We start from the raw sequence: 27,492 nt of genomic DNA on the forward strand, positions 1-27,492 counted from the left end.
GACCCGTGGAATTTAATTAATTAAATAATTAATTAATTAATAAATGCGGGTGGGAAAATTATTTATGACATTAAATTATGATTGGTATGATGTGGAAAAGTATTAGCTTAAGTGGTTAAGAGTAATTTAATTGTGTGAAAGGACTCAGGTTCGAGTCCTATGTATGCCAATTTTGTGTTATTATTCGTTATTATTTTAATATATGTTAATCATGCTGTGAAATAATATGATAGTTGGATTATAATTATTAGCATGAAACATGAATTGGTTAAATAGTGGGACATTGATTTGGCAATAACAATGATGATGGGTTCAAACCTTGGTGAACTCAAATTAAAACCTTATTTTTTTGTATTTTTGGCTTTGGTCTGAATAGGAAAGGTTGAAGGAAAACCCTAGTAGTATGGCAGCTGAGGGGTGGCTGGAAAATAGCCATAATGAGTTGGTAAATGGCATTAAACACCATTTAATACCTAATTTTCGTTCTAGGAAATTCACCAATTTTTAGGCACACTTTAAAAGGAAAAAGTGGGTTAATAGAGAAGGTTTTGCAAGCTGGAAAATATACCGAAAAAGAGAGCACGAAAATCTAAGATTTTGTGAGGTTTGAGTGAGACTTTTGGGGCTGAATTGAGAGAAGGCTAAGGAGGCAATTGATGTAGGGAGAAATATTAATCGTCAAAGCTTTAAGCGAAGGAAAACCAAGTTAGAGGAGTTTCTTACGTTAATTTGATGTTTTGGTATGAATTGTATGATCATTATACATAAATTATGAATGGTTGCTAATTGCTTTGTGTTTCTGCTGAAAATTCTGGAAATTTCCCAGAAACCGCCTGGCGGGCTATACATAACCGCCAGGCGGCTCATCCATTTTGCATGTGTTTTCTGTGTTTATGGATGCAGCGCCTGGCGGTGAGGCCCTGTACCGCCAGGCGACTCAAAGCCTGTATCAATTCTGGGTTGTTTCTAGATGAAGGGCATGACGGTATTCGTTAATCCGCCAGGCGACGCGAATCTGTGATTCGATTTCCACTATTCTACACGTTCTGGCATGATTCTAATCGGGGAAAAATCACGGGTTAGCTCTTAAAGGATGATTTGACGTAGTGATTCGTTGAAATTAGTGTAATTACTAGAGGAAATTAATGGAACAGTGCAAACGATATGTTAGGGTTAACAAGTTGGGAAAATTGAAAGAGATGGATAATTATTGTGAAATTGAACTGTAATTTAAGCTGAAAATGGTTAGAGTTGATCAATGTACTATTGTTATTAGGATCCTGGTTGAAACAGAGGGGTATTAGACTGCAATATGTGTAAGAAAGAGAAGAGGGCGGGAATAGGGTAGCTGACGCAACAGAACTGGATATGTGTTCCAGAACTGGTGTGCCGCCTGGCGGTTTATAGAGCGCTACCAGGCGATGGCGTGAGATCAGAAACACTCTTGAGATGTTTGGGGATGCTGGGTTTGATTTGAATACTATGGTAAACTTGAAGGAGGACAACATTGAACGAATAGTGAAAATATCCTTTTGGTATTAACTTGGGAGTTGATGAGTAACTTAGAAAGGTCAGAAAATGAGAACAAATATGTGATGGGAAATCTGTGATCCTAATTGGGCTTGGGCTGAAATACTTGACATAGGTTAGTATATGTTTCACGAATTCTAGCTAGCTGAATTGAGGGCTGAATTAGCGAGAGTAGCAACATGCCTATAAGAAACCAATAGCCTATTAGATTACATGGTATGATATAGCAGTGGTATGGTAAGGATCGACCTAATAGGTTACTACCCATGAATGGAGATGTTAGTCATAAGCTGGAAAAAGGTGCAGAAATTATATGTGAGATGAGTATGAAGAGTTTAAGGAAACCAACCGTGTCTATGATGGGGTGGAGAAATCACATGAGGGTGAAATCAGGTAGTATCACACTGAACGATAAAGGAAATCCTATTTTTGTTGAAGTGAGAGTGCATGCCAGTAGATTTCAAAATGGATAAGTGCAGAAAGACCAATACAGCTCGTAATACTGGTATAGCGCCTGGCAGGGATATTGGAACCGCCGGGCGATAGCGAGGGATTAGTGGGGTCTTGGACTTGGTGGCGCCTGGCGGAGGGGAAGGTCCCGCCAGGCGATAGCGGCAGAAACAGTGGCCTCTGAAGCAGAGTTCGCCTGGCAGTGTGGACGGTTCCGCCAGGCGGTTGTTGAAGATTTTGTAATTATTTTTTTTTAGCGCTTGGCACTTGGCGGTATGTGTCCCCCGCCAGGCGATCTGGAAGCGAATAGTGCCTAGCGGTACGTGTCGCCCGCTAGGCGATTTGGTTGTTGTAAGTCCTGGTTATTGGACTTTGTGGGGTGTTCTACAAGGCTTTTGGTGAGGCTTCAAAGGTAAGATTGCTGGATTGAATATGGCGGAGGTGTTTCTTTCTGGCAGATAAGGTGGATCCTCCACTTGCGAAGCCACCAGAGATGGTGTTGATAGTGCCACGTAGGGGAGGATTAGCGGGGGTGATGTCGGTGCGAGCCGGTTGGGGTTCCTAGGTAGCGGGTTGGGCAGGCCGTCTGTCGTGGCAAGAGTCGTGTGGAGGGCGTCTGTGGTCGGATCGAGGGGGGTGACAGGATCGAGAGGGATGATCATCTCTACGGATGAAGCAGCGAAAGTGACCAACATAGATCAGTTCTTCTATTTCATCCTGGAGTGCTTTGCAGTCCTCTGTAGTGTTGCCATGGTTGCGGTGGTAGCGGTAATACTTGGTCATATCAGCATTAGGAGGAGTGGTTGTCTTACGTGGTGGCGGAATGAGGTCAGCTTGTAGGGCCTCATCTAGGAGGCGAGATCGGGCTACAGTAAAGGTGGCATATCTGGTAAAATGGGGTTGGTGTGGCTCGCATGGGCGGGTATCGGGGCGGGGGGCCTGTGGGGTGGGGTTGGCGGAGGTGGCTGCATAGTCATTGCAGAATTTGGTGTGGAGGGTCTGCATTTCTTCCATGCGAACGTAGTCAGCCGCACGCAACTTGAGCTCGTGCATAAAGGCAGGTGGGTGGAGGTAAACATTGTTGGCGAAGGGGCCGGGTTGGAGGGTGAGTACCATACATTGAAGGATCATTTCTTTGTTGAGGTGTGGGGTGCGAAGAGCTACCTTACTAAAACGATCAATGAACGCTCTAAGTGGTTCGCCTTGTTCTTGTCTAATGCCCAAGAGGGAGATTGTGGTAGTTTGATATGGGCGGCTGCCAGCGAAATGGGTGGAGAACATATGGGAGAGAGCGTCGAAGCTGTCGATGGAGTAAGGTGGAAGGGTTGTGAACCATTCTAGAGCAGGGCCCTTGAGAGTGGTGGGGAAGGCTTTGCAAAAGACTGCGTCCTGGGACGTGTACAGGGCGACATGGGTGATGTAGACTTTGAGGTGTTCGTCAGGGCCGATTTCACCGGTGTAGTGGTCCAGTGTGAAGGGTTCCCACTGGGCAGGAAGAGGGGTGTTGGCGATAAAATCGGTGAAGGGGTGGCGATGTTTGGGCTGGAGGGGTGGGAGCGGATGGGGAGGGATGAGATGTTGGATCAGAGTGGGGAAGGTGGAGGTGAAGTTGTGAGGGGGGATGTGGGTTGCCGGGAGGTATTGTGGGTTGTAAGGTGGAACATATGTAGTGTGTAAGGGATCTGGGTGATGGGGAGGGTAGCAGCATGGGTAGGGGCTGCGGTGTGCCCCGGTTGGGTGGAGGGGAAGTGAGTGGGATGGGTGGAGGGAATGGGTGTTTCTTGGGTGGTGGTTAAGGTGTGAGGGGTGGGGTTGTATTCACTTTCTTCTTCTGTGGGCTGGAAGGTCGGGGACCTTCCAGCCTCAGACGCCTCCTTGGCTTTTCCTTTCAGGGTGGGATCAGCTTCGATCTTTCGCTTGAGGCGAGAGTTCTCTTGTCGGAGCGCCTCCATCTCATCAGCACTGCGTTTCTTCAGATCTGCCAACTCTTATTGCATTTTGGCCTGGCCGTCTAGGATGGCCCTTAGTTCGATTATTGTGCGCTCATTGGATATCAGGGGGCTTTTATTTCGCTTAGTCTTTTGGAACGGTCTGATCTGGTTACTTCTCCAGTTGGTTGATATCGTCTTTGTCTGTGCACTGTCTTAGGTTGGCCGTTTTGTTATGAGTTTAGGCTGGTCTGGTTTAGGTCTATGTCGGCCCGAGGCGTGTACTTGGGTTGTTTCCGACATATACGTGGGGGTTGTTTGTTGTTATTTATATGGTTAAGTTGGCCAAGTACGGTATAGTTATGAATTATTACTCATATGATTGATACTCATTATTTATTACTCTTTATGTAAATATTTTTATTAACTAAGTTGATTTGTTTCCTTTATGGATTACATGTTGTATCTATAAATAGGACTCTTCCTATCCTTCCTATCAATAATAATACACAGATGAGTTGTTCTTTATCCTCTCAGTCTCTATTCTCTATTGTTTCTTCTCTCCTCTATTATCTATTATTCTCTCTATTATTCGTTTTATTTCATAACACGTTATCAGCACGATGCTCCAACCAATTGAGGACTAGTGGAAGTTTTTTCTCTCTAACGATAGTGCTCTGTGTGTCTCAATCCAGACTCTTTCTAATCCTTTCTCAATTTATAATTTTACCTTATATTCTTCCTCTTGTGATAAGAATTGTTCGACTTTATCAATTTTCATCTCCGTCTTTTTATTTTTCTTTTTATTATGACAATGATTCTTATTATTATTTTGATGATGATGATGATTATTATTATTATTATTATTAATATTGTTATTTTATGTGCTGGTTCTAAACACGCGAAACTTTGCAAAATTTGTATTTGTGACCATTGATATTACAAGGAAGAATTTCTTATATTGGATTTTAAATGTTAAAATACATTTAGATGCAATGGATATTGGGATACCATTAAATAAATAAATAAAACATCTAAGCAACTAATTTGCTCATGCGACAAAAATATTGTGAAAAGAGATTTCACAAATATTATGAATTTATTTCTTGCCTATGTATGGCTGGCTGGACAAAATAATAAAGCTTTTGATGAAAAATCACGAGATCCGCCTAATCTGATCCATTCCCATAAATAAATGCAGCAATAAATATTATGAATTTATTCCATGCCTTTGTATGGTTGAACAAAGCAATGAGCTTTTGATAGAAAATCATGAAACCTGTCCAAATTGGTTCTGCTCCATTTTCAGAAGTGAATGCATCAATATTTGATTTATATTTTCATGATCATGATCGTGATATTGATTATGGACATGGTTATAAAGAAGTGGCACAATAATGTGAAAAAGGGATAAGGAAAATATGAAAATATTGACAAAAAGAAGAAAGTATATATTATCATTACGGTAGTAAATGTCATTTGAGTTGTACTTATTGTACACCAAAGCATCTTACAAATAATGAGAAGAACATGGAAACACACTTTGCTTATGAAGATGGTAATTTTGATTATGGCCATATGGATGGTACTCATCTTGATATTATTATTTTCTTTGCTAAAGCAAATAGAAGCATTGATCACTTTATTGATTATGAGAGTGTTAAAAAAAATTCTCATATTGATATTTACGTTTATATGAAAAATGAATGTTTGCACTAGTACCAAAGGATATGTGTCTTATTGATAGTGCAACAACTTATACAATTCTCAAGAGTAGTAAAAGCATGGTAGACTTGTTAGTTCCAAAGACACGTTTGAAGCGTGGTAGGCCTATTGGTTCCAAAGATAAAAACTCTTGAATGAGAAAGGGAACTAAAATGCAAAATGACCTAATCGAAAAGGTTGAAATCCTAAAAGATTCATTTGACATAATTAATGGTTTGGTTCCAGAAGAACCTCAGGTACTTGAAATTGTTGAAAATGATGAGATCTCAATAAATCATGTCATGAATCATATAATATGGAACCAAAATGAAGTTAACATTGACGAAACTTTTACTTATAACATAGTGATGAATGTTATCAATGATAATGAGGATCAATAAGCAATGATCATTGACGATTGTCGGCAAAGAAACGATTGGCAAAAATGAAAAGGGTTAAATATGTTTTTGGTCCCTCAAGTTTCAGTGAAATTTGGAATTAGTCCCTCATCAAAACTTTTGACAAATTTAGTCCTTCATCTTTCAAAATGCATGAATCTAGTCCTTTTAACCAAATTTTGTTAAGTTTATCTGACGTTTCAAGCGCATTTCATGATAGTATTTAAATTATTTACACTGTTTGACACATTTTTGCTTCAATGTTAACTTAAATACTATCATGAAATGTGCTTGAAACGTCAGATAAACTTAATAAAATTTGGTTAAAAGGACTAAATTGACGCATTTTGAAAGATGAATGACTAAATTGGTATAAAGTTTTGATGAGGGACTAATTCCAAAATTCACTGAAATTTAAGGGACCAAAAACATATTTAACCCAAATGAAAATATGCAAAGAAGCATAATTATATTTGCTTACTAAACGAAAGGTTTTTGGACATATAGTTCGCACACCTGAAGTTGTGAAACCCGTTGGCTACATATGGATTTTTGCGCAAAAATCAAATTAAGAATGATGAAATTGTTAGATACAAAGCACAATTGGTTTCTCAAGGTTGTTCACAAAACCTTGTATTGATTTGTGAAAATACATATTCACTAGTATCAGATGCAACAACATTGCAATAATCAATTATCCTAGTTGCACAACAGGGTTTGCATTTACATCTAGTGGATGATGTTACAACCTATTCGTACGGTTCTTTTGAGAATCATATTTATATGAAAATCTCTGAAGGATTTTATTTGCCCAACAAGACAAATTCTAAAGAGGGTTATTCAATAAAATTGAACATGTTTTTTTTATTGATTAAAGCAATCAGGACGTGTATGGCATAACCGTCTTATTGAGTACTTATTGAAAAAAGGATATAGAAATGATCCTATTTGTTCTTGTATTTAAATGAAAAGATCCAAAAATGAATTTGCCATAATTATTGTTTGTGTAGATGACATAAACATCGTTGGAACTCCTAATGAGCTTACAAAGGCAATTGATTACTCAAAGAAATAATTTGAGATGAATGATCTTTGAAGGGCAAAATCTTATTTTAAATTACTCAATTGATTACTCAAAGAAATAATTTGAGATGAATGATATTTGAAGGGCAAAGTCTTATTTGAAATTAGAAATTGAGTATTTAAATAAAGGTGTTTTTATACGTCAAAAGGCTTATATAATTAAGGTGCTTAAAATGCTCTAAATGGACAAGTCATGTCCATTATGCACTCCAATAGTTGTGAGGTCGTTAGATGTTGATAAAGACTCTTCTTAGACCTCAAGAAAATGATGAAGATCTTTTTGGTCCAAAAGCACCATATCTTAGTGTCGTAGAAACACTAATGTATCTCGCTAATTATACTCGATCTAATATTGCATTTGCTGTAAATTTGTTAAGCAAGATATAGTTCTTCAACTACAAGAAGAAAATGGTTTGGAGTAAAACATATATTTCATTGCTTTAAGGGTACAACGAATAGGAGCTTATTCCATCCAAATGATTCAGATTCAGACCAATCGGTTACGAAAAAACACATAATACATTACTTTTTCCTCCATGTTCATAAAAAATGAATATACAAAAAAGGATCATGAGATAAAAAATTAATACTAACTATTAAACTAATATTTAAGTATCAAGTGAGACAAAAAAAAAATTTAAATGGAAGAGAACAAATAAAAATAAAAATAAAAAGTTTATGTCTAACTCTTTTTCTTCATACACAAAAAGAAAATAAGTAAAAGTAAGAGATGAGTATAATTTATGAAAAATAAAATAAAAAAACATCGTAATAAATATTTGTATTCTGTTAATTCTGTTATATTTAATTTTATGTTTTATAATTTATTAACATTAAATATTGTATTTTATAAAAAAAAAAATAACACTTAATTTAATTTTGATCGATTCTCATTATACATTTTATATAATTTAAAAAATTTCAAAAAAATGTAATTTTTTTTAATATATATAGTTATTATTTAAAAAATTTCAAAATATTGGGGTCATGACCCTCTAAACTAGAGATGACAAATAAACCCGTCCCGTGGGTATTGTCTAAACCCGTTCCCGTTTTGACGGGGAATCCCCACATTGACTGGGTATGGGTATGAGTATGGGTATGGGGAATCCCCGATTTTTCAATTGGGTATGAGGATGTACATATCCCCGCCATAATACCGTCCCCACCATATCTCCATCCTCGTTTAAATTATTAAAATATTCACAATTAATTAAGTAACCATATATATATATATATATATATATATATATATATATATACTTTCTATTTTTTTATTTCCTTTAATTATTTGGTTTGTTATGAAACTCATTCGCATCTCCAATATTTTTGTTTATCTTATCATAACCTTTATGTAATTATGTTCAAGTGATGTATGTCAATTAAAAAAAATTATTTCTAACATTTGAATATTTATATTATTTTTTAATATTTTTATTTATTTATATATTTTTCTTTCACAGGAGAATGTTTAATACTCTCAATTTAAGTGTTTAATAACATAAACCTTTCATTTACTAGGTAATATAAAAAAAAATTACTTATTATTATTAATATTTGTTTCATTTGAAGAACTTTTTTGTTTCGCTACAACAATTTTGTTATTTCTCAACCATTGAGTATATATATATTGATATTTGAAAAGTTTTCTTAGATCTCTAAGATATTTTTCATCATCATATCCTTAATTATACATTTGTTTTCTTTTGTGCGATTCCTTCCAATAGTCTCCAAATTGTTTATAAGACACACATTTGTTAATTTTTTAATATTTTCTTTTTATTTTCATCATGTAGAATATTATTCCGATATATTTTATCTAATTATTTTTTATTTTCTAACTCATTACAATCATACTTTAATTTTTTTTTTCACTATAATTGTATACATAACTTTTAGTTACTACAATATAAAAATTTAATGTAATTGTCATAAATATTTTTTTATAACCATCCAACATATATTGGAGTTCAAAACAAGATTTTTGTTAAAATTTTATTATTATGTTTATTATTTGTTCTTTGCGTCATTTTGATCAAGTGATGTATTATAACTTTTATTGGTGTATAAATAAGAGATTCATTATAATTTAAGAAATTGAAGTAAACAAACATTTAAAATATATTTTAATTTGAATATTTTTTTTCCTTTTATATATTTTTTTAAAATAATTTTAAATTTTATCAACTAGGTTTCATTTGCAAATTTAATAAATGTTTTGGATCTCATGAAATTTTATTTGATATTCTAATATGTAAACAATTATAATTTATTTCAAAGTATTTGATATCGAAGAAACAATCATTCTCCTAATATTGAATATTTGATAATATTATGTTTCCTTTACCGTAATTTTTTATTATTTTATAAAAATTAATTAAAATTAATATTAAAGTAGTAAGAACACAGGTACGGATATGGGTATGAGATTATAACCGTTATCCGGTGTAGATGAGGATGAGACAAAAGTTTGATACCCGTTGGATTTGGGTACGATGATGGGGATTGAGATGATTTTTTTTTTTTTACAAGAATGAATATGGAATAACAAACCCATCCCGCCCCGCCCGGTTGTGATCCCTACTCTAAACCCCTAATGATTCGTCTCTGAATTGAAGGCATTATCCTAGAACTTAAGATCTCTTTTCCGGACTATTTTTGTCTCAACTTTAAACATATTTATTTTAAATATACAATCGCAAATATTCTCCTCCATCACAAAACTCATCATGATTTAATGGTTCTTCATTCAAACTTACTAACTCCTCTATTTCTAGTTTTCTATCTGTGGCTTTTCTTCTTCTTCGTATGGTTCCAATAGAAGATTAATTATATGTTCTCTTAATTCATCATTCATTTGTAATTCATTTTTTTTTACTTTACAATATTTTTTTCATATGCTCTAACGCTTTTACATTTATAGTAAACTATTTTTATCTATTGATTTATTATTACAATTATTATTATTATTATTATTATTATTATTATTATTATTATTATTATTAGTATTATTTTAGTAGTGATTATTTTATTTAAATTATTATAAGGAAAATCAATATTACTACTTCAAAATTAATTTTAATTAATTTTTATAAAATAATAAAAAGTTACGGTAAAGAAAACATCATATTATTAAATATTCAATATTATGAGGATGCTTCTTTATTCGATATCAAATACTTTTAAATAAATTATTATTGTTTACATTTTATATTAGAATACAAAATAAAATTTCATGAGAACCAAAATATTTATTAAATTTGCAAACATTAATGAAACCTAGTTGATAAAATTTAAAATTATTTTTAAAAAGATATTAAAGGAAAACAAATATTCAATTAAAATATATTTTAAATGTTTGTTTACTTCTTTTTTAAATTCTAATGAATCTCTTTTTTATACACTAATAATGTAACGTCCCATTTTAATAGATAAATCTATTCAAATAAAACATCGTACATATTATAATATCCAACGGCATGAGACTTAAAATATAAGGATTTCGCAGCCATCCAAGTATTCAATGAAGAAAACCATGACACCCCACTGTACCCTTAACCCAAAACAGAAAGATTCAACAAATGACCAAAAGCTTGCTCACAAGCAAGGGATTACAATATAATAATGACTCTTCAACATGGGCTTAATAATATAATAATGACTCTTCGCGGAATTACGTCCTAATCATGAGACACCACCATGAGCTCCCACTAACAGGGGTCATGGAATTACGTCTTGACCATTAGGCACCATCATGAAACCTTCGTGAAATTACGTCCTAACAATGAGACACCACCATGAGCTCCCACCAAAAAATGGTCATGGAATTACGTCCTGACCATGAGGCACCACCACGAAACCTTCGTGGAATTACGTCTTGGCCATGAGGCACCACCATCTCACCAAGAGATTCATGGAATTGCGTCCTGACCATGAGGCACCACCACGAAACCTTCATGGAATTACATCTTGACCATGAGGCATCACCTTGAGATCTCACCAAGAGATTCATGGAATTACGTCCTAACCATGAGGCACCACCACGAAACCTTTGTGGAATTACGTCCTAAACCATACAAAAACCATGCATCATCAACCCAACATAGAATTATCATGCATACCAATCTCATGCCAATATACAACCAACCATCTAATCATGTTTCATATGCATATCATGCCAAGCTCATCAATTCCAGATCCCAATATATCATATAGAACATACAAGGCATCATACTTGAACTGTTTAAAGCAACCAATCATTCAATCATGTGAAACATACACGTATCCATCTAACCGTATGAATCTTGCTCAGGCTAAAGAGCTTTCGCTCAAGCGAGAGGGATCCCTCGCTCAAGCTACCAACTTTCGGCTAGGCGAGACTGCATACAGAGGGCACGTCGAAGTCTCACTCAAGCAAGCCCATCTCGCGCAGGCGAGACTACTCTCGCTCAGACGAGTGGCCTTCGCTTAGGCGAGCCCTCGAACCAGAGAGAAAAGTGGGTTGCAGCTGTTCTCGCTCAAGCGAGAGCTCCTCGCTTAAGCGAGAACTTTTCATTTTGAGCAACCAACAACTCGCCTTGGTGAGATCAGAAGAACCTCCCCTGCTCTCAAGCGTACCAAGCTAGATTCAATCACATTAATAGCACAGGCAAGGTATTTTCATACGACAGACAACATGAATCAAGCATCCATAATATAAAACAGGCCAAGCATGCGAAAATGACTTAAAATAACAGAACTCTAGCTTCCTTTACTTGGAAAATGCTAGCCAAAGACACTGACACTTAAGCCAACGAGCACAACAACTTCATGAGCAGATTCAAGAGCTGGGAACAGTGGCACATATTAAAAACGAAGTTATCAAAGTGCACCTCTGTTGGAATCACGAAACAGAGCTTTAAAAAAAAGAAGGTATGGGTTGAGAAGCAACTTACGTGAAATAAAAAAATGGGGTTCTTCTAGCTCAATGAAGAGTGGAAGCCAAACCCTAGCAGAGCTCACATAGCAGCAAAGGGAAAGGGGATGAGAAACTATTTTTCTGAAAAGTGCAGAATGAAAGGGGTTAGGGCTGGTTTAGGGGTTTTGGGCACCCTATGGGCTAGCCTTAAGGCCAACTGATTAGGGTAGGCCCCTTAAATATAAGGAGTAGAAAAAGTGGGTCTTACAAATAAAAGTTATAATACATCTACTTGAGTAAAATGACGCAAAGAATAAATAATAAACATAATAAAATTGTAACATAAACCATGTATCTTTTGAACTCCAATATATGTTGGATGGTGATAAAAAATATATTCATGACAATTACATTAAATTTTTATATTGTAGTAAATAAAAATTATTTATACAATTATTGTGAAAAATTACAGCATGATTGATAATGAGTTAGAAAATAAAAAAATAATTAGATAAAATATATCGCAATAATATAGTGGAGATGCGAATGAGTTTCATGACAAACCAAATAATTAGAAAAAATAAAAAGTAGAAAGTGTATATATATATATATATATATAGTTACTTAATTAATTATGAATATTTTAATAATTTAAACAGGGACGGGTATTATGGCGGGATATGTACATCCTCATACCTAATTGCAAATGTCGTGGATTTCCCATACCCATACCTAGTCAATGTGGATATTCTCCATCAAAACGAGGACAAATTTATTTGCCATCTCTAGTTTGTATAATTAAGCTCACTATCAATATTTTGTATATCTTTTATGCATATTTCTCGTTTTTCTGTAATTTTATTAAAAGGAGCAGTCGTACTTCTTTATTTTCTATATTTGAAAATTTAATTTCTTCTAGAGGAGGAATTTCACTTACTACTTTGTTGGTGAGGTTTTTCTTGTATTTTCAAGCATTTTTTTATGACATTTAAATGTAACTTATCTAAATATTTTTGTTCAAACCATGTAAAATAACTTAGAGATATAAAAACGGGCCAACCTAACCCGTTTTAGTTTGATACATCATTGACCCGTCAAAAAGGGATCCAGTAGACAAGTTGGCCTGCCACTTGAAAATGAGTTAAAGAATGGAACACGTTTCACACCTGGGTAGACTAGTAGGTTGGCTCGCCATTTTTGAATTTCTTTTTCCTTCATAGAGAATGCTACAAAAACTCAATCAAAGAAGGAGAAAATTAGGGCAAAAAAAATCAAGGGTTGAAACTAAGAAGAAAAACATAAAACTAGTAAGGTCTTACCTGGGCTCAAAAACAAAAAACATATTAACCAAATAAAAGTCTCAATCATGATTCATCAAGTCACTACACAATTAAAGGGGGAAGAATCGAAACAAAATGAGAGAGGAAAGGCGCACCTGCAGTCATTAGGTTTCATGCTTATGTGGACTTCTCGTCGCACCCATAGTTGTCGGAGAAGAATGGCAGGCTAGGCAGGTCAGGCCATGTCAGGATGCCGAGTTCAAAAATCTAACTCGGCTTATTTGATTGTAGTCGGACTGACCCGTCAAGTCTATCCCATTTTGCCACCCCAAGAAAATAAGGAATCTTGTCATGAATTAATTATAAGAAATTATAATATTCCTCTCAATAATTATAGAGTTCTTGTTGAGAGAAAGTGTTGAAAAACCATTTACTAATAGAAATTGAAGAAATAACGATGTATTAGGTTGGTTGTCAAAGAAGGCATATGCAATAAAGAACATCGTGACAGATTTATTATTATTGAAAACAATATTATATCGTTTGTTATGTTTCACCGACGTAATATCTAGTGTTGGGATAGTGTGATCTTGTCTAATTCCTTTAAGAAATTATCACCTACATAGAATATAATTAGTGATCAATTTAGACACCAATTTTTTTAGTAATCATTCAAAAACCAATTATAATCTTTTATTTATAATAGAGACTATTTTAAATACAATAGTTTTAAGTTTATAAATTGATATATAAATTAGTCGCTATAGTGACTCATTATTTTTTATCTCTTTACTTACTATTTAACGATTTTAGTGTTGTTAAGGTCTTTCAAAATCTGTCTTTCATTTTTACATCTAAAATGATACTATACTTAGTATCATGAAAACTTTTTAAGGTTATGGAATAATTTGGATAATTTTTTAAATGTATTGGTCTTTTATTTATATATATAATGAGCTTTGGATTCAAAAGTTATTTTTAACCAATTTTGAGATAATACTAAATAACTTTTAACAACGATGTTGTGTCACCACAATTTTTATTAGTGTGTTTGTGGTAATGAAATTGATCAACATCCATATAACTGTGTAGTTTTCAATGCAGTGTTGAACATGGTAAGAGGAAAGAAAAAGATGAGGGTGAAAATGACACCAATAGCAATTGTGACAATCACTAAATAATAATACAGATATGATTAAATTTATAATATTAAGGTTAAATTACCTTTTTGGTTCCCCTATTTGTCATGAAATTTTATTTTGGTCCTCACGTTTTTCGTTGTCTCAATTTGGTTCTCATTTTCTTAAAAATGACTCAATTTGGTTCTCACCGTTAACTTTGACCAAACAGTGTTAAAGTCAATGCCACGTGTCAATTTCTGGTTTTTTTGAATTTTTATTTTTTGAATTTTTTGAATTTTTTTTATTTTTGACACGTGTCATTTCACCGTTGGCCACGTGTCAAAGTGATTCAATTTGGTCCCTATATTTGTTTTTAGTTTCAATTTAGTCCCAATTTTTGTAAAAATGAAGCAATATTGTCCCTCCTTAGATTGAGACTCAATTTAATCTTTGTATACAACTTATGATGATATTCTTAATAAAATTGAAATTTTTATTAAATATTTATAGAAATATTTTTAAATAAATATTTTTTAGTTTTATTATTAAATGAAGTTAAACCCCAAACTTAATTTCAAAAATTAACAATTTTGTCATCATATATAAAGGCATCAAATGTATCATATTATACAAACTTGGTAAAGATTAAAAATCAAATAACTTGTCACACATAAATTTAGGAACTAAATTTCAAGTTCAAAACAAAATCAAAGTCTAATGTTTTGTGTAGAATTTAAAGTTAATTTAAAATATTTATAGAAATATTTAATAAAAACGTTAATTTTAGTAAGAATATCACCATAAAATTTATAAAAAAGTAAATTTAGTGTCAATTTGAGGAAGGACAATATTGCTTCATTTTTACAAAAATTTGGACTAAATTGAAACTAAAAACAAATATAGGGACCAAATTGAGTCACTTTGACACGTGGCACAACTGTGAAGTGACACGTGTCAAAAAGAAAAAAAATTCAAAAAAAAATTCAAAATTATTCAAAAAAACCAGAAATTGACATGTGGCATTGACTTTAACACCGTCTGGTCAAAGTTAACGGTAATGACCAAATTGAGTCATTTTTAAGAAAATGAGGACCAAATTGAGATAACGAAAAACGTGAGGACCAAAATAAAATTTCATGACAATTAAAGGGACCAAAAGGGTAATTTAACCTAATATTAAATACTTTTATATATATATATATATATATATATATATATATATAATGTAAATTATAATAGAACCAAATTTTATGAAAAATAATTATTTTTGTAAGGCCAACTTTATTTCTGCCCTAATGTTTAAGGGGCTGCCCAAATGAGTTGGACCTAAGACTGGCCCATAGAGTGTCCAAAACCCCTAGAGCAGCCTAACTCACTCATTCATCTGTTTTTTTTTAAAGAACCAGCTTCTTTCTCACTCTTTTCTCTCCACGGAGCTTTGCTAGGGTTTTGAACCCCCCTTTTGTCTTCAAGCAAGCTCAAGCTTTTTCTGCTCTAGGTAAGTTATTCCAACCCATACTCTTTATTTTTCCAGTTAAGTTTCGTGGTTCCAACTAGAGCTAACCGTAGAGCTCTGTCATTGTTTCACTGTCCTTGATTCCAACTCACTAAATTGCCCTAGGAACGGGGTGCTTCTCTGTTCGTACTCAAAAACCCCCCTCAATAGCTTTTCCAGGTAAGGGAAGCTAGGATTTCACGTCTTTTTATCCTGTAGGCTCATTTTTAGTTCTGTTTTGTGTTTTTGATGTTTGTGTGGCGCTTATGATGGTATGATAATGTATTGGGTGCTGTTTGAATGAGTTTTTGGTTGTTGTACGCATGAACATTGGAGGAAATATGATAATATCTCCCAAGTGAGTGGAGCTCACCTAAGCGAGAGTATCAGAAAACCCTCCCAGGTGTTGCGCGAGCTGTCGCTCAAGCGACGAGCTCTAGTCTTAAGCGAGAAGCCATATCGCTCAGGCTAGGAGGTCTCGCCTAAGCAAGAGGATGTGATGGCACCATTGTTTCTCTTTTCGAGCTCTCACCTAGGTGAAGGGAGCTCGCCTGAGCGAGGAAACCTCTCGCTTGAGCGAGGCCTTTCAGCCTGAGCGAGAGTTGGGCGAGATAGTGTTTGGGTTTTGTTTCCTTCTTTGTCTTTGGATGTTTGTCACATGTTTAATTGAATTACTATATTAAAGCATGAATTAGGTGAATATGTATGAGTGGAATGGTTGATGGATTATAATTGAAAAGTTTGGCATGATTTTAGCATGTGACATGTATGGGATGGTTGGTTACAAAAGTGACATGGAATTGGTATGAGCAATAATGTTATATTGATTGATGGAACATGATGTTGGTGTGGTCAGGACGTAATTCCACGTTGGTTGCATGGTGGTGCCTCATTGGTCAGGACGTAATTCCATGACCCTTGTTAGTGGGAGTTTCATGGTGGTGCCTCATTATATAATTTAGTAAGGATTCAAGGTAAGGATTGCATTTTGACACTTTAAAGAGTCAGTTAGTCTCACATAGAGCGTACTGACTCAAGTGGTGAGAGTAGCAAGAGGCCTGGAACACTTTAAGACTAACCTTGTGAGTGGTGGGTTGAGACATTTGATAATTAGCTCGGTAGAGCAGTAAAGGCCACCACAGGTGCAAGCATCCGGTGAATCCGACTAATTATATGTATCCTAATAAGTCGTGTCTTGAGTCTTACTGTATTGGTTGCGAGTCATCACATGATTGGTTGATGTATGTACCCTAGACTATGAAAATGTATGCAATTGTATGATAAAATCATTTTCTACTCTAGCTTACCCTTTCTGCTTGTTGTATGTTCTGTATGTGTGGTTTTCTCTTTTTGCGATGATCATCAATTTATTGATGTAAAAAGATACGAGAACTCCTCGTGGTCAACAGGATAATAGAGATTCTGCTGCATAACCTTGTTAGAATTGATGCAGCAATATTTCACAACCAAGAGGGGGGGTGAATTGGTATTAATAACTTTTACCCAGTTTTAGCACTTTGAAATTATCAAAAAAAACTTTGCTTTTGAATCAATTAAAATGGTATAGTTTGATGCTTAATGTATGGACCATTTATACTATGACAAAATATAGATAGAAAGAGAAATCACACAGAAATTTTATACTGGTTCGATTCTTACGAATCTACATCCAGTTCATCTAGCAAACCACAGCTAGATATATTCACTATATCATAAGAATTTCAAGATTTACAAATACAATTGATAAATCTAAATTCTAAGATAAAGGAACACAAATGCAAGGCATCCACACACTTGCACAACACCACAACAGCAAGGCAAACACGCACTTGCAGAGGGCAGAAAAAAACCAGAAACAAATTGTTTCGAAACTGTATCAAAACACAAGCAAAGCAAAGACTACAAATTGGATTGAATACACCTTTTCAAGATTGATATCTCTTCATCTTGCCAAGTCAACAATGAATGTGTTTTGATAGAAATCTTCAAAAGGACCTTCCAAGATTTGCTCCAAGAAACTGTTTCGCACTTCTCTTTACTTCTTCTGATTTCCCAGTACTCACCCAGAAAATTGCAGAAACTGTTTTTATATCACAGATGCAAACAGCCACAAACCTAGTCGACTACATTAGTTGGCTAGTCGATTATCGGGGCAACAGAATAACAGATTCAGGATTTTACACACATAGTCGACTACATTAGTTGGCTAGTCGACTATCGAGGCAACAGATTAACAGATTCAGGATTTTATACACATGTCATGTTAACCATTGTCATGCTATGTCATGTTAACCATTGTCATGCTATTATGGACATCATCAAAAACATTTCAAATACATTTAATCAACAACAATCTCCCCCTTTTTTGATGATGGACAAACTTGCATAGAACAACAAACCTTCTCCCCCTTTGGACATGATCAAAAACAGGGATAAAAAAAATGTAGAAAATAGCCAATCTCAATGAAGTATATAGCTAAAAGCATTCAAAACCATGGGCTACCTTTGCTCCCCCTACCTTGAAACTACCTATATGATGAATAGGCCAATGAAATCATAGAGTGTCATAACTATGGAATGCATGTCATTATATAATATGGTATCAAAGTAAAATGTAGCAGAAGCAGATAAGAGAAATTGGAATATCAAAGTACAAGCAACATTCTCAAATCAAGTACCAAGAAAAGAGCAACATGGACTGAATGGCAAACCAAATACAACAAATTTTATCATATTAGCTAAAAGTACAATCAATCACAAAAGAACAATCTTGATCCCAAAATCTAGGTGCATGGTTACTCCCCCTAGGAACAAACACCCAACACCTATAGGTACTTTCTTATAATAGATTTTCAAAGATTAAAATGTAAAAAGTAGTTGGTGAGAGATGCATTATCAAAGCATCATGTAATCAATTTTGCAGAAGATTAATTGATATGGATCTTGGCATAAACGAATATCACAGAGAAAAAAATATAAGCACAACAATGTAGAGAAAACAACCTTGTAATTGATTATCCAGTTGATTATTTTATGCAGAAAAATATGAAAAATGCACATTTTACTTCAAACAAGTTATGTTTAATATGACAAAGTAATGGTTCTTCCTTTTTAGTGAACAAGCATGCAATAAATTCAAAAGATAAGTTGTTAAAAGCACAATGAATGATACTAAGCAACTTATGTTCACCATATGTCTTTAGCAACTATTTAACAAAGTGGTGTGAAACTTCCCCTTTTTGGCATTAGCAAAATAAGGGTATGAAAGAAGGAATATTCAGTACCAATTTCACAAATGTGGATCAGACAAAGAAGTGGAAAAAAACATATAATGGAGAAGCAAAAGATGTGCCTTATATCAGCTATCAAATTAGATTGGGCATTGTACATATTAAAACCAGATTAAGCTAAAGATGAAAGCAAAAGAAGAAGGATAGCAAGATTACAACCCATTAATCGAACATTTCAGCTTATGGAGATGCTTCCTCATCTTCAGCAATGGCAGCGGAAAATTTCTCTTCTTCTTCCTCAGAAGCATATGAAGGATGCGGGAAGAACGAATAACAACAACACAATTCAAGGGTTTTAAAGAGATTATGAATTTTGAAAACAATTAGAGAATGAAGATTTAGGGTTCTGAACAGATTTGGGGGTTTGGAGGTTTTATATTGGAAAGAAGTTTAAAGGAGAAGAAAATTTCACCAAACCATTTTTGTGCCAGACGTAGTTAACTAGGTTACAAATGTAGTCGACTTGCTTCAAAATATAACACAGGGAATATGAAAAATGCATGACTAGTTAACTAGCAAGTTGACTATTTTATGCAGAAGGATAAAACCTGATGCAGAAATTTTAAAGTCTGATGCAGTATGAAACAATAGTTAACTACGAAGTTGACTACGTAATGCAAAAACAGAAATTTGGTGCAGTGATGACAATTCTGGTGCAGTATTTGGATGATAGTTGATTTGTAAGTCGACTATTTTAATGCAGAATGGTAAAATCTGATGCAGATTTTTATGCTGTAAATGCGAAATCAAGTATGCCTAATTCATTAAAATGTTGAAGAATAGCAACATAGATGTAACAACACAATTTGTATTTGTAGAAACACTTTTGGTAGTAAAAGATTAATTTTTGTCCTAAGAAACATCATCAAAAAGTGTTAAAAGTTGTTTTACTCGTATCATTATTAAGCAGGGAATGATTCAAACTTATTTTTGCTTATGCAGCCCCAAAAATAGTACCAAATTGATCATTAGGCTTTTCATAACCCCTGCAAAAACAAGTAAAATACATCTAGGTACCCACTTTGAAGTTGGGTCCTTTCATGTTAGACAAAACATTTGAATTCTTGGCTATCCATTTATATTTACCTTCAGGAACACCATGCTTTTTAAAGTAACATTTATTCGATGTATGACCAGATTTGCAACAGTAAAAGCATACAATAGAAGATGGTTTACTCATGTTAATGAATTTCCTTGATTCTAGTTGACTACCTAGTTGATTTTTGTGTTCTGCATATCCTATGCCTTCTCTATTCAGTACACTTCTTTGGGAACCTAGCATAGCATCTAGATAATTTCTTCCTAGAGTGAATCTAGTTAATGTACTCATTAGATATTTGATTCTCTCTAATTGTTTGGAACAATTTTCACAATTAAGCACACTCTTTTTGCAATCACCACTTTTATGTTTTTCAATATTTTCAAGCTCAGTTTTCAATTCTTCATTTTCTGTTTCAAGCTGTTTTAATCTATTTTCAAGCCACCTATTTTCACCTTTATGTCTGTTATTAGAGTATTGCAACTTTCTAGCCTCTTCATGCAACTCATTATATACATCAAGTAGTTGATAGAACCTAGTTTCATAACTTTCATCAATAGATTCAAGATCAAGATCACTTACACTGCTGTCAGAGGATTTTGTATCAGCCATCAAACATAGATTTGTTTCTTCTTCATTGCTTTCACTTGAATCACTAGAGGTGCTGGAGTCATTATCCTCCCAAGCAATATAAGCTTTCTTCACTCTCTTGGACTTGCTTGTGGCCTCACTTTTTTCCTCCAATTTCTTTTTGATCTTGAGAATTGGACACTCAGGTTTGATATGACCAGATTTACCACACTTATAACATGTTGGAACGCTGGAAGATGACTCTTGCTTCTTGGAAGAGAATCTTCTATTTCCTGCAGCAGATTTTCCATTTGATTTATTTTTGTACTTTAAAACCTTTGAAAAACGTTTTACCATCAGATTTAGTGCCTCAGAATCAGAAGCTTCATCCTCTTGTTCTGCAGCAGTTTCTTTATCCTTGGTTTTGCTTCTTCCGTCAGTTTTTGCAGCAGCTTTTAATGCAATGCTTTGCCTTTTCTCTCCTTCCTCTTCCTCTTTTAAACGTCCAAGTTCCAATTCATGCTCTCTTAATTTTCCAAAGAGAGTTGCCATACTCATTTTGGTGAGATCTCTTGATTTAGAGATTGCAGTAACCTTAGGCTGCCATGCTTTATTCAGACTTTTCAGTATTTTGATATTCAATTCTTCCTTTTCAAAGACCTTTCCCAATGCTATGAGATGATTCACAATATGAGTGAACCTTTTTTGCACATCATAGATCGTTTCCTCAGCCTTCATCCTAAACATTTCATATTCTTGAACTAATGTGTTCTTTCTAGCTCTCTTGACTTCATCCGTGCCTTCATGAGTTACCTCTAACACCTCCCACATTTCTTTTGCGGATTGACAAATTGATATCCTGTAGAATTCATCCAATGTTAGTGCAGATGAGATTATATTCTTGGCTCTCACATCATAATGAGCACGTTTATTTTCATCAAGAGTCCAAGATAGAAAATCTTTAGGTATAGCTTTTCCTTCCTTAATTTTTGTAGGTATAAATGGACCATTAACAATAGCATCCCACACACCTTTATCAACTGATTCTAAAAAGATTTTCATTCTGATTTTCCAGAAAGGATAGTTATCTCCAGAAAATAAGGGTGGTCTGTTTATTGAAGCCCCTTCAGAAAAAGTCTGTGAAATATTGGCCATCTGTCAGGATCTAGTCGACTATGTATTTGACTAACCAGCTCTGGTGCCACTTGTTAGAATTGATGCAGCAATATTTCACAACCAAGAGGGGGGGTGAATTGGTATTAACAACTTTTACCCGGTTTTAGCACTTTGAAATTGTCAAAAAAAACTTTGCTTTTGAATCAATTAAAATGGTATAGTTTGATGCTTAATGTATGGACCATTTATACTATGACAAAATATAGATAGAAAGAGAAATCACACAGAAATTTTATACTGGTTCGATTCTTACGAATCTACATCCAGTTCATCTAGCAAACCACAGCTAGATATATTCACTATATCATAAGAATTTCAAGATTTACAAATACAATTGATAAATCTAAATTCTAAGATAAAGGAACACAAATGCAAAGCATCCACACACTTGCACAACACCACAACAGCAAGGCAAACACGCACTTGCAGAGGGCAGAAAAAACCAGAAACAAATTGTTTCAAAACTGTATCAAAACACAAGCAAAGCAAAGACTACAAATTGGATTGAATACACCTTTTCAAGATTGAGATCTCTTCATCTTGCCAAGTCAACAATGAATGTGTTTTGATAGAAATCTTCAAAAGGACCTTCCAAGATTTGCTCCAAGAAACTGTTTCGCACTTCTCTTTACTTCTTCTGATTTCCCAGTACTCACCCAGAAAATTGCAGAAACTGTTTTTATATCACAGATGCAAACAGCCACGAACCTAGTCGACTACATTAGTTGGCTAGTCGATTATCGGGGCAACAGAATAACAGATTCAGGATTTTACACACATAGTCGACTACATTAGTTGGCTAGTCGACTATCGAGGCAACAGATTAACAGATTCAGGATTTTATACACATGTCATGTTAACCATTGTCATGCTATGTCATGTTAACCATTGTCATGCTATTATGGACATCATCAAAAACATTTCAAATACATTTAATCAACAACAAGCCTATCTGGGCCGGATCCCGCTCATTCGAGTTCCCTTTTAGGGTCGTGGGCCCATGTATTGCTTGCCTTTGAGCTTTTATTTTGAATATAGTAGATCTCTTCCGCTATTTTGTTATTGACATCATGGTGTGCCTTAGTTTCCTTTAAATATTTTTGGATAATTGTATGGAGTGACAATAATACTCTGAAACTTTGCTCCTTATATTATATTGTGTGATGTTTCATTTAATTAAGTTTATTTATTAAATGAGATGTTACAATTTTAAACGTTATTTTAGATTATGCTAAATTTATATGATTATATAATGATATTTATTAGTTACAAATATTTTTTTTTAAATATTAAAATTCAAGTTAAGACTAAAACTATTGTAATTAATAAACTAAAATGGATAAAATATTTTTTTTTAAATATTTTAAAACGCTCTCATGAAAAACGCTATTAAAATTTATTCTGGTTAATAAACGACAAAAGTTCAACATAAAAATGGATAGCTATGAAAGGCACAAGTATCATCAACATCAAAATTGCAGGGACCCCTGCAGGTATTACTTATAATTGTCACACCGTATTTTTTTAATTAAATATGTACATATTATATAGTATATTTTATATAATAATAAGATTAATAAAAATTAGCAATGCAATATGAAAGAGAATGAAAATTTAACTAATGCATTTAGAAAAATAATTTAATAGTCCTTATACATTTCTTTTAAGTTTTAATTTTTCGTTACTATAATGAGTTCCTAGTATGTTAACTTCCCGGATAAGAATATTTAAGCTACTTTGTTATGGTTTACATCACGTTCATTTTCCTTTTAGGATATCAATTAAAAAATGTTTAAATATATAAAGTTTTGATTAATTTTTATTTCTAAATTTCTTTAAAAAAATAAATAGATGTAATTTTTCTGATCTAATTAAATTAAATTTTTTTAATGTGTTAATTAATATATTTAAAGATGTTGTTTATTCAATTAATATGTTTCAACTCAAATATCAACTTAAAATATTATTTAATAAGTTTACAAAAATTATTGTAAATGGTATTAATTCGAGGCGAATGTGGCATATGGTTGAATTGCATGGATGACATGAGTGAGATAGTGAGCATGGCATAGAGTGAGGAGGAGATGATGACAACCATAGGAATATCTAAAATTTTATGATTTTGCATGCCAAAATATATTTATCTACATTTTTCATTATTGTGGAAGTAACAATTTCTCACTCCTCCAACCATTAATGGTGTTGGAGCTGCCAATTATTTGAGAAATGAACACCACAACCTCAAAAATGGTATTTTGGTACTTCATTTTATTACTATTCTTAAAAGACCTAAGAGGGTATCTCTTCCTACGTTCTTTTAGTGTATTGCCGACATATCTTGTGTTTGCTGAGTAATGGGGCCCTTGCTTTCACTTTATCTTTATTGGGTGGTCTTTCTGAAAAAAAAAATAATAATTTAGTTTTTATATTTAAATTTTTTTTATTTTATTTTGATTTCTTATATTCATTTATTTTTTATTTAATTTAATTTTTGTTAATTTAATATTAACACAATTTAGAAAGTCACAACCAATATTTCGAATAAAGTTATTAATTTGATTTCTATGTTTTTAATTAACTTTTATGTTTAATTATATTTAATTATATTTTGAATCCTTAGTAAATTTGAAAATTTTAAATTCAATTCACTCATGGTCTATTCACTCCTTAAGACTGTATAACTTTTCAATTGAGTCTATAAAGTTAGATGTTAACATTATAATGTGACTAAGGATGTCAAAAATATCTGTACCCGTGGATATTCGTAGATAAAACCCGCAATGGGTAGGAAATGGGTATTAAAAATGGATACCCGCTATCCGCGGGTATGAGTATTTTTGATACCCGCATGTTAACGGGACGGGTACGGGTATCATAGTATCCGTACCCGTGAATACCCGTACCCGCTAAACTTTCTATATATATATATATATATATATATATATATATATATATATATATATATATATATATATTAGTAAAACGCATTTTGGCCTAATTTTTACTTAGGAATCAATCGGAGAAAGTGGATTTGTTGATCAAAGCACTAATTAAAGAATTTTAATTGTGTTGAATGTCATTTTATATTTATTTTTATGATTATTTGAACTTATATGGACTTGAGTTTGTTTGAACTTTATTTAAAATTTATGAAAGTGATGTATTTTATTTTATTTTATTTGAATTTATGATTAAATACTTATTTCTTAAATAATTTTGTAAATATCCGCGGGTACCCGTGGATACCCGTGGATATGAAAAAAATAGATGGGTACCCGCATAACGGATACTCGACGGATATAGGTATGGGTACGGGGCGAATATTTATCCAGTGGGTAGGGTACGGGGGAACTACTACCCGTACCCTACCTGCCCCGTTGACATCCCTAAATGTGACAGTTATCTTGCATTGTTACTCTCTATAAATGTCGTCACATAATATTTGATTACAAGAGAAATATTTTGTTACGAGAGAAGATGGTGATCATATCTTTCTTAAATATTATCTGTATTTAAGGAAAATTATTTTTAAATTAATTAAAATTATTAATATAAAATTAAAAATTAAAAAATATAAAATTACAAAAATATAAAATACGTAACTATAAAATTAAAAAAATATAAAATTAAAAATTAAAAAAATATAAAAATATATAATTTCATAATTATGAAATTATAAAATGTACAAATATAAAATTATATAATTATATAATTATAAAACTAGTTACATAATTATAAAATTATGAATTGTGAAATTATGAAAATACAAATTATGAAATTATGAATTATGAATTATCAAATAATCAAATTGTAAATTTGTTAGTTTTAAATTTTTGTTATTTTTTAATTTTATATTTCAAAATGTTATAAATTTTAAAATAATAAAATGATAAAATGACATGTGGTGATAATTGAGCAAAGTGACATGACAAAATAATAATCACAGGATTTGTTCCTGCAGAGAACAAACATAAAGTCAGACACAAGAGTCACCTTACCATGTAGTCCGCTATCTCCTCAGTTGGCCTCTTCCCAGTTGGTACATGTCGGCTTGAACCCAGGAGGGGTTACCTGCAGAAGAATCTCCGAAGCTCAAGTGAGTCAAAGCTCTCAAGAAGTCAAATCAGCAATTAATGAATGCGTACCTTTAAATGATGGGGTCCACGTATATTTATAGAGCATTAATGACGTTTGACCATTTTCTGGGCTGGGCCTTGACTTGGGCTCCAGCTTGGGCCCCAGCTTGGGCCATGAGTGGGCCTGGTCCTAACACAGGTCTCAGAAGCGTATTGGGGTATTGATGTTGGCTAACTTTCTAGATAAGTGGTCGGCCGCGGCCGACCACTTGTCTAGATGACTTGTGTTGGTGGTGTCCGGGTACTAGGTGGTACGTGGTTTTGGCATGTGTACTACGTGGTTTTGGCATGTGTACTATTTACTTGATTGAGTTTGGTTAGGTACAGTACACCAGTCCCCCAGCCTTGTCCGATATGGGTTGTCGGTCAAGGATGACATGTGCAGGTAAACTAGCAAAACCGGCTAGGTGTGATACACCAGTCCCCCAGCCTTTAAGTGTGGTGAACAGTGTTAAGGCTTGGAAGTGTCAGAAGGTAGGTGAAAGGGCGTCAGGTGGTCACATCGTTTTGCTTTTGGCGCCGCCGTTTTTTGTGTCATATATTTCACAATGATGGTGTCGCTTGGCCTGGGTGTGTATTTTGGCGGGAAGAGCTTGAGTCGTTTGGGATCGTGGAGTATAAATATGAGTTTTAATGCAGCTGATGGTTTACTTGGTTCATTTGCGAGTTTTGAAAACAGAGATCTTGTGCGCATTCTTTTGTCCGACTAGTTCCCAATTTCCGCCGACATCTTTCCGTAAAAAATCAAACAGGTATGTCTAGTAGCGATAGTTCATCGTTATCTACATCTAGTAGTAGTCAAAGTACAGAGTCAGATAGGAGTAGAGGTGATCGGTCCCGTGGAGAGGGTGAGAATGCTGGACTTGGCACAAGCGGGGTGCCAATGGAGGTAGTGAGGGAGATCCGAGAAGATCCCCCTGAAGAACTGGAAGAAAGCAACTGGCCGGCTAGGGGGGGTTATGCATGGGTGGCCTCTGATGTTCGTGAGCAGTCATCTCTGTTCAGGTGGTCTCGTCTGCTGAATTCGTGGTTGAATTGTACGCCCGTTATCTCTAAAGGGGTTAGTGGAGATATCGTCTCACTAGAAAGAGTAAGCGCCGTAGATCGGGTATGCCACGGGCAAGAAGGGGCTGCCGAGAAGTTCTTCTTCATGTACATGTGCCACTTTTCTCAACTTCACATACGGCTACCACTAGATGACTTTACTATGGGTGTGCTGCGGGCTCTGAACGTGGCGCCTACTCAGTTGCACCCTAACAGTTGGGCGTACTTACAGGCTTTTCGCATTTTATGCAAGTCGCTGTACTTAGAGCCTTCCCCATACGCGTTCCTATACTTTTATGATACCAGACCCCGGAGGCCGACTACATGGCTATCATTGATCAGCCGTCCGAG

General features: G+C 34.2%; 1 protein-coding gene across 1 annotated transcript; it reads right to left on the reverse strand.

The window, feature by feature from the left end:
- Window positions 1-20,185: 20,185 nt before the first annotated feature.
- LOC114188353 (uncharacterized) lies at window positions 20,186-21,940 on the reverse strand. Its single transcript, XM_028076948.2, has one exon. The coding sequence runs from the start codon at window positions 21,938-21,940 to the stop codon at window positions 20,186-20,188; it is 1,755 nt and encodes a 584-aa protein (XP_027932749.2).
- Window positions 21,941-27,492: the final 5,552 nt, after the last annotated feature.

Source organism: Vigna unguiculata, chromosome 10 (genome assembly GCF_037176805.1).
Source record: "Vigna unguiculata cultivar grain cowpea cultivar isolate G323 ecotype 2 chromosome 10, ASM3717680v1, whole genome shotgun sequence".
Taxonomy (NCBI): Eukaryota; Viridiplantae; Streptophyta; class Magnoliopsida; order Fabales; family Fabaceae; genus Vigna; species Vigna unguiculata.

Bases quoted from the DNA above. Each gene is read 5' to 3' on its own strand.
- LOC114188353 (XM_028076948.2), bottom strand. From the start codon at position 21,940: ATGGCCAATATTTCACAGACTTTTTCTGAAGGGGCTTCAATAAACAGA.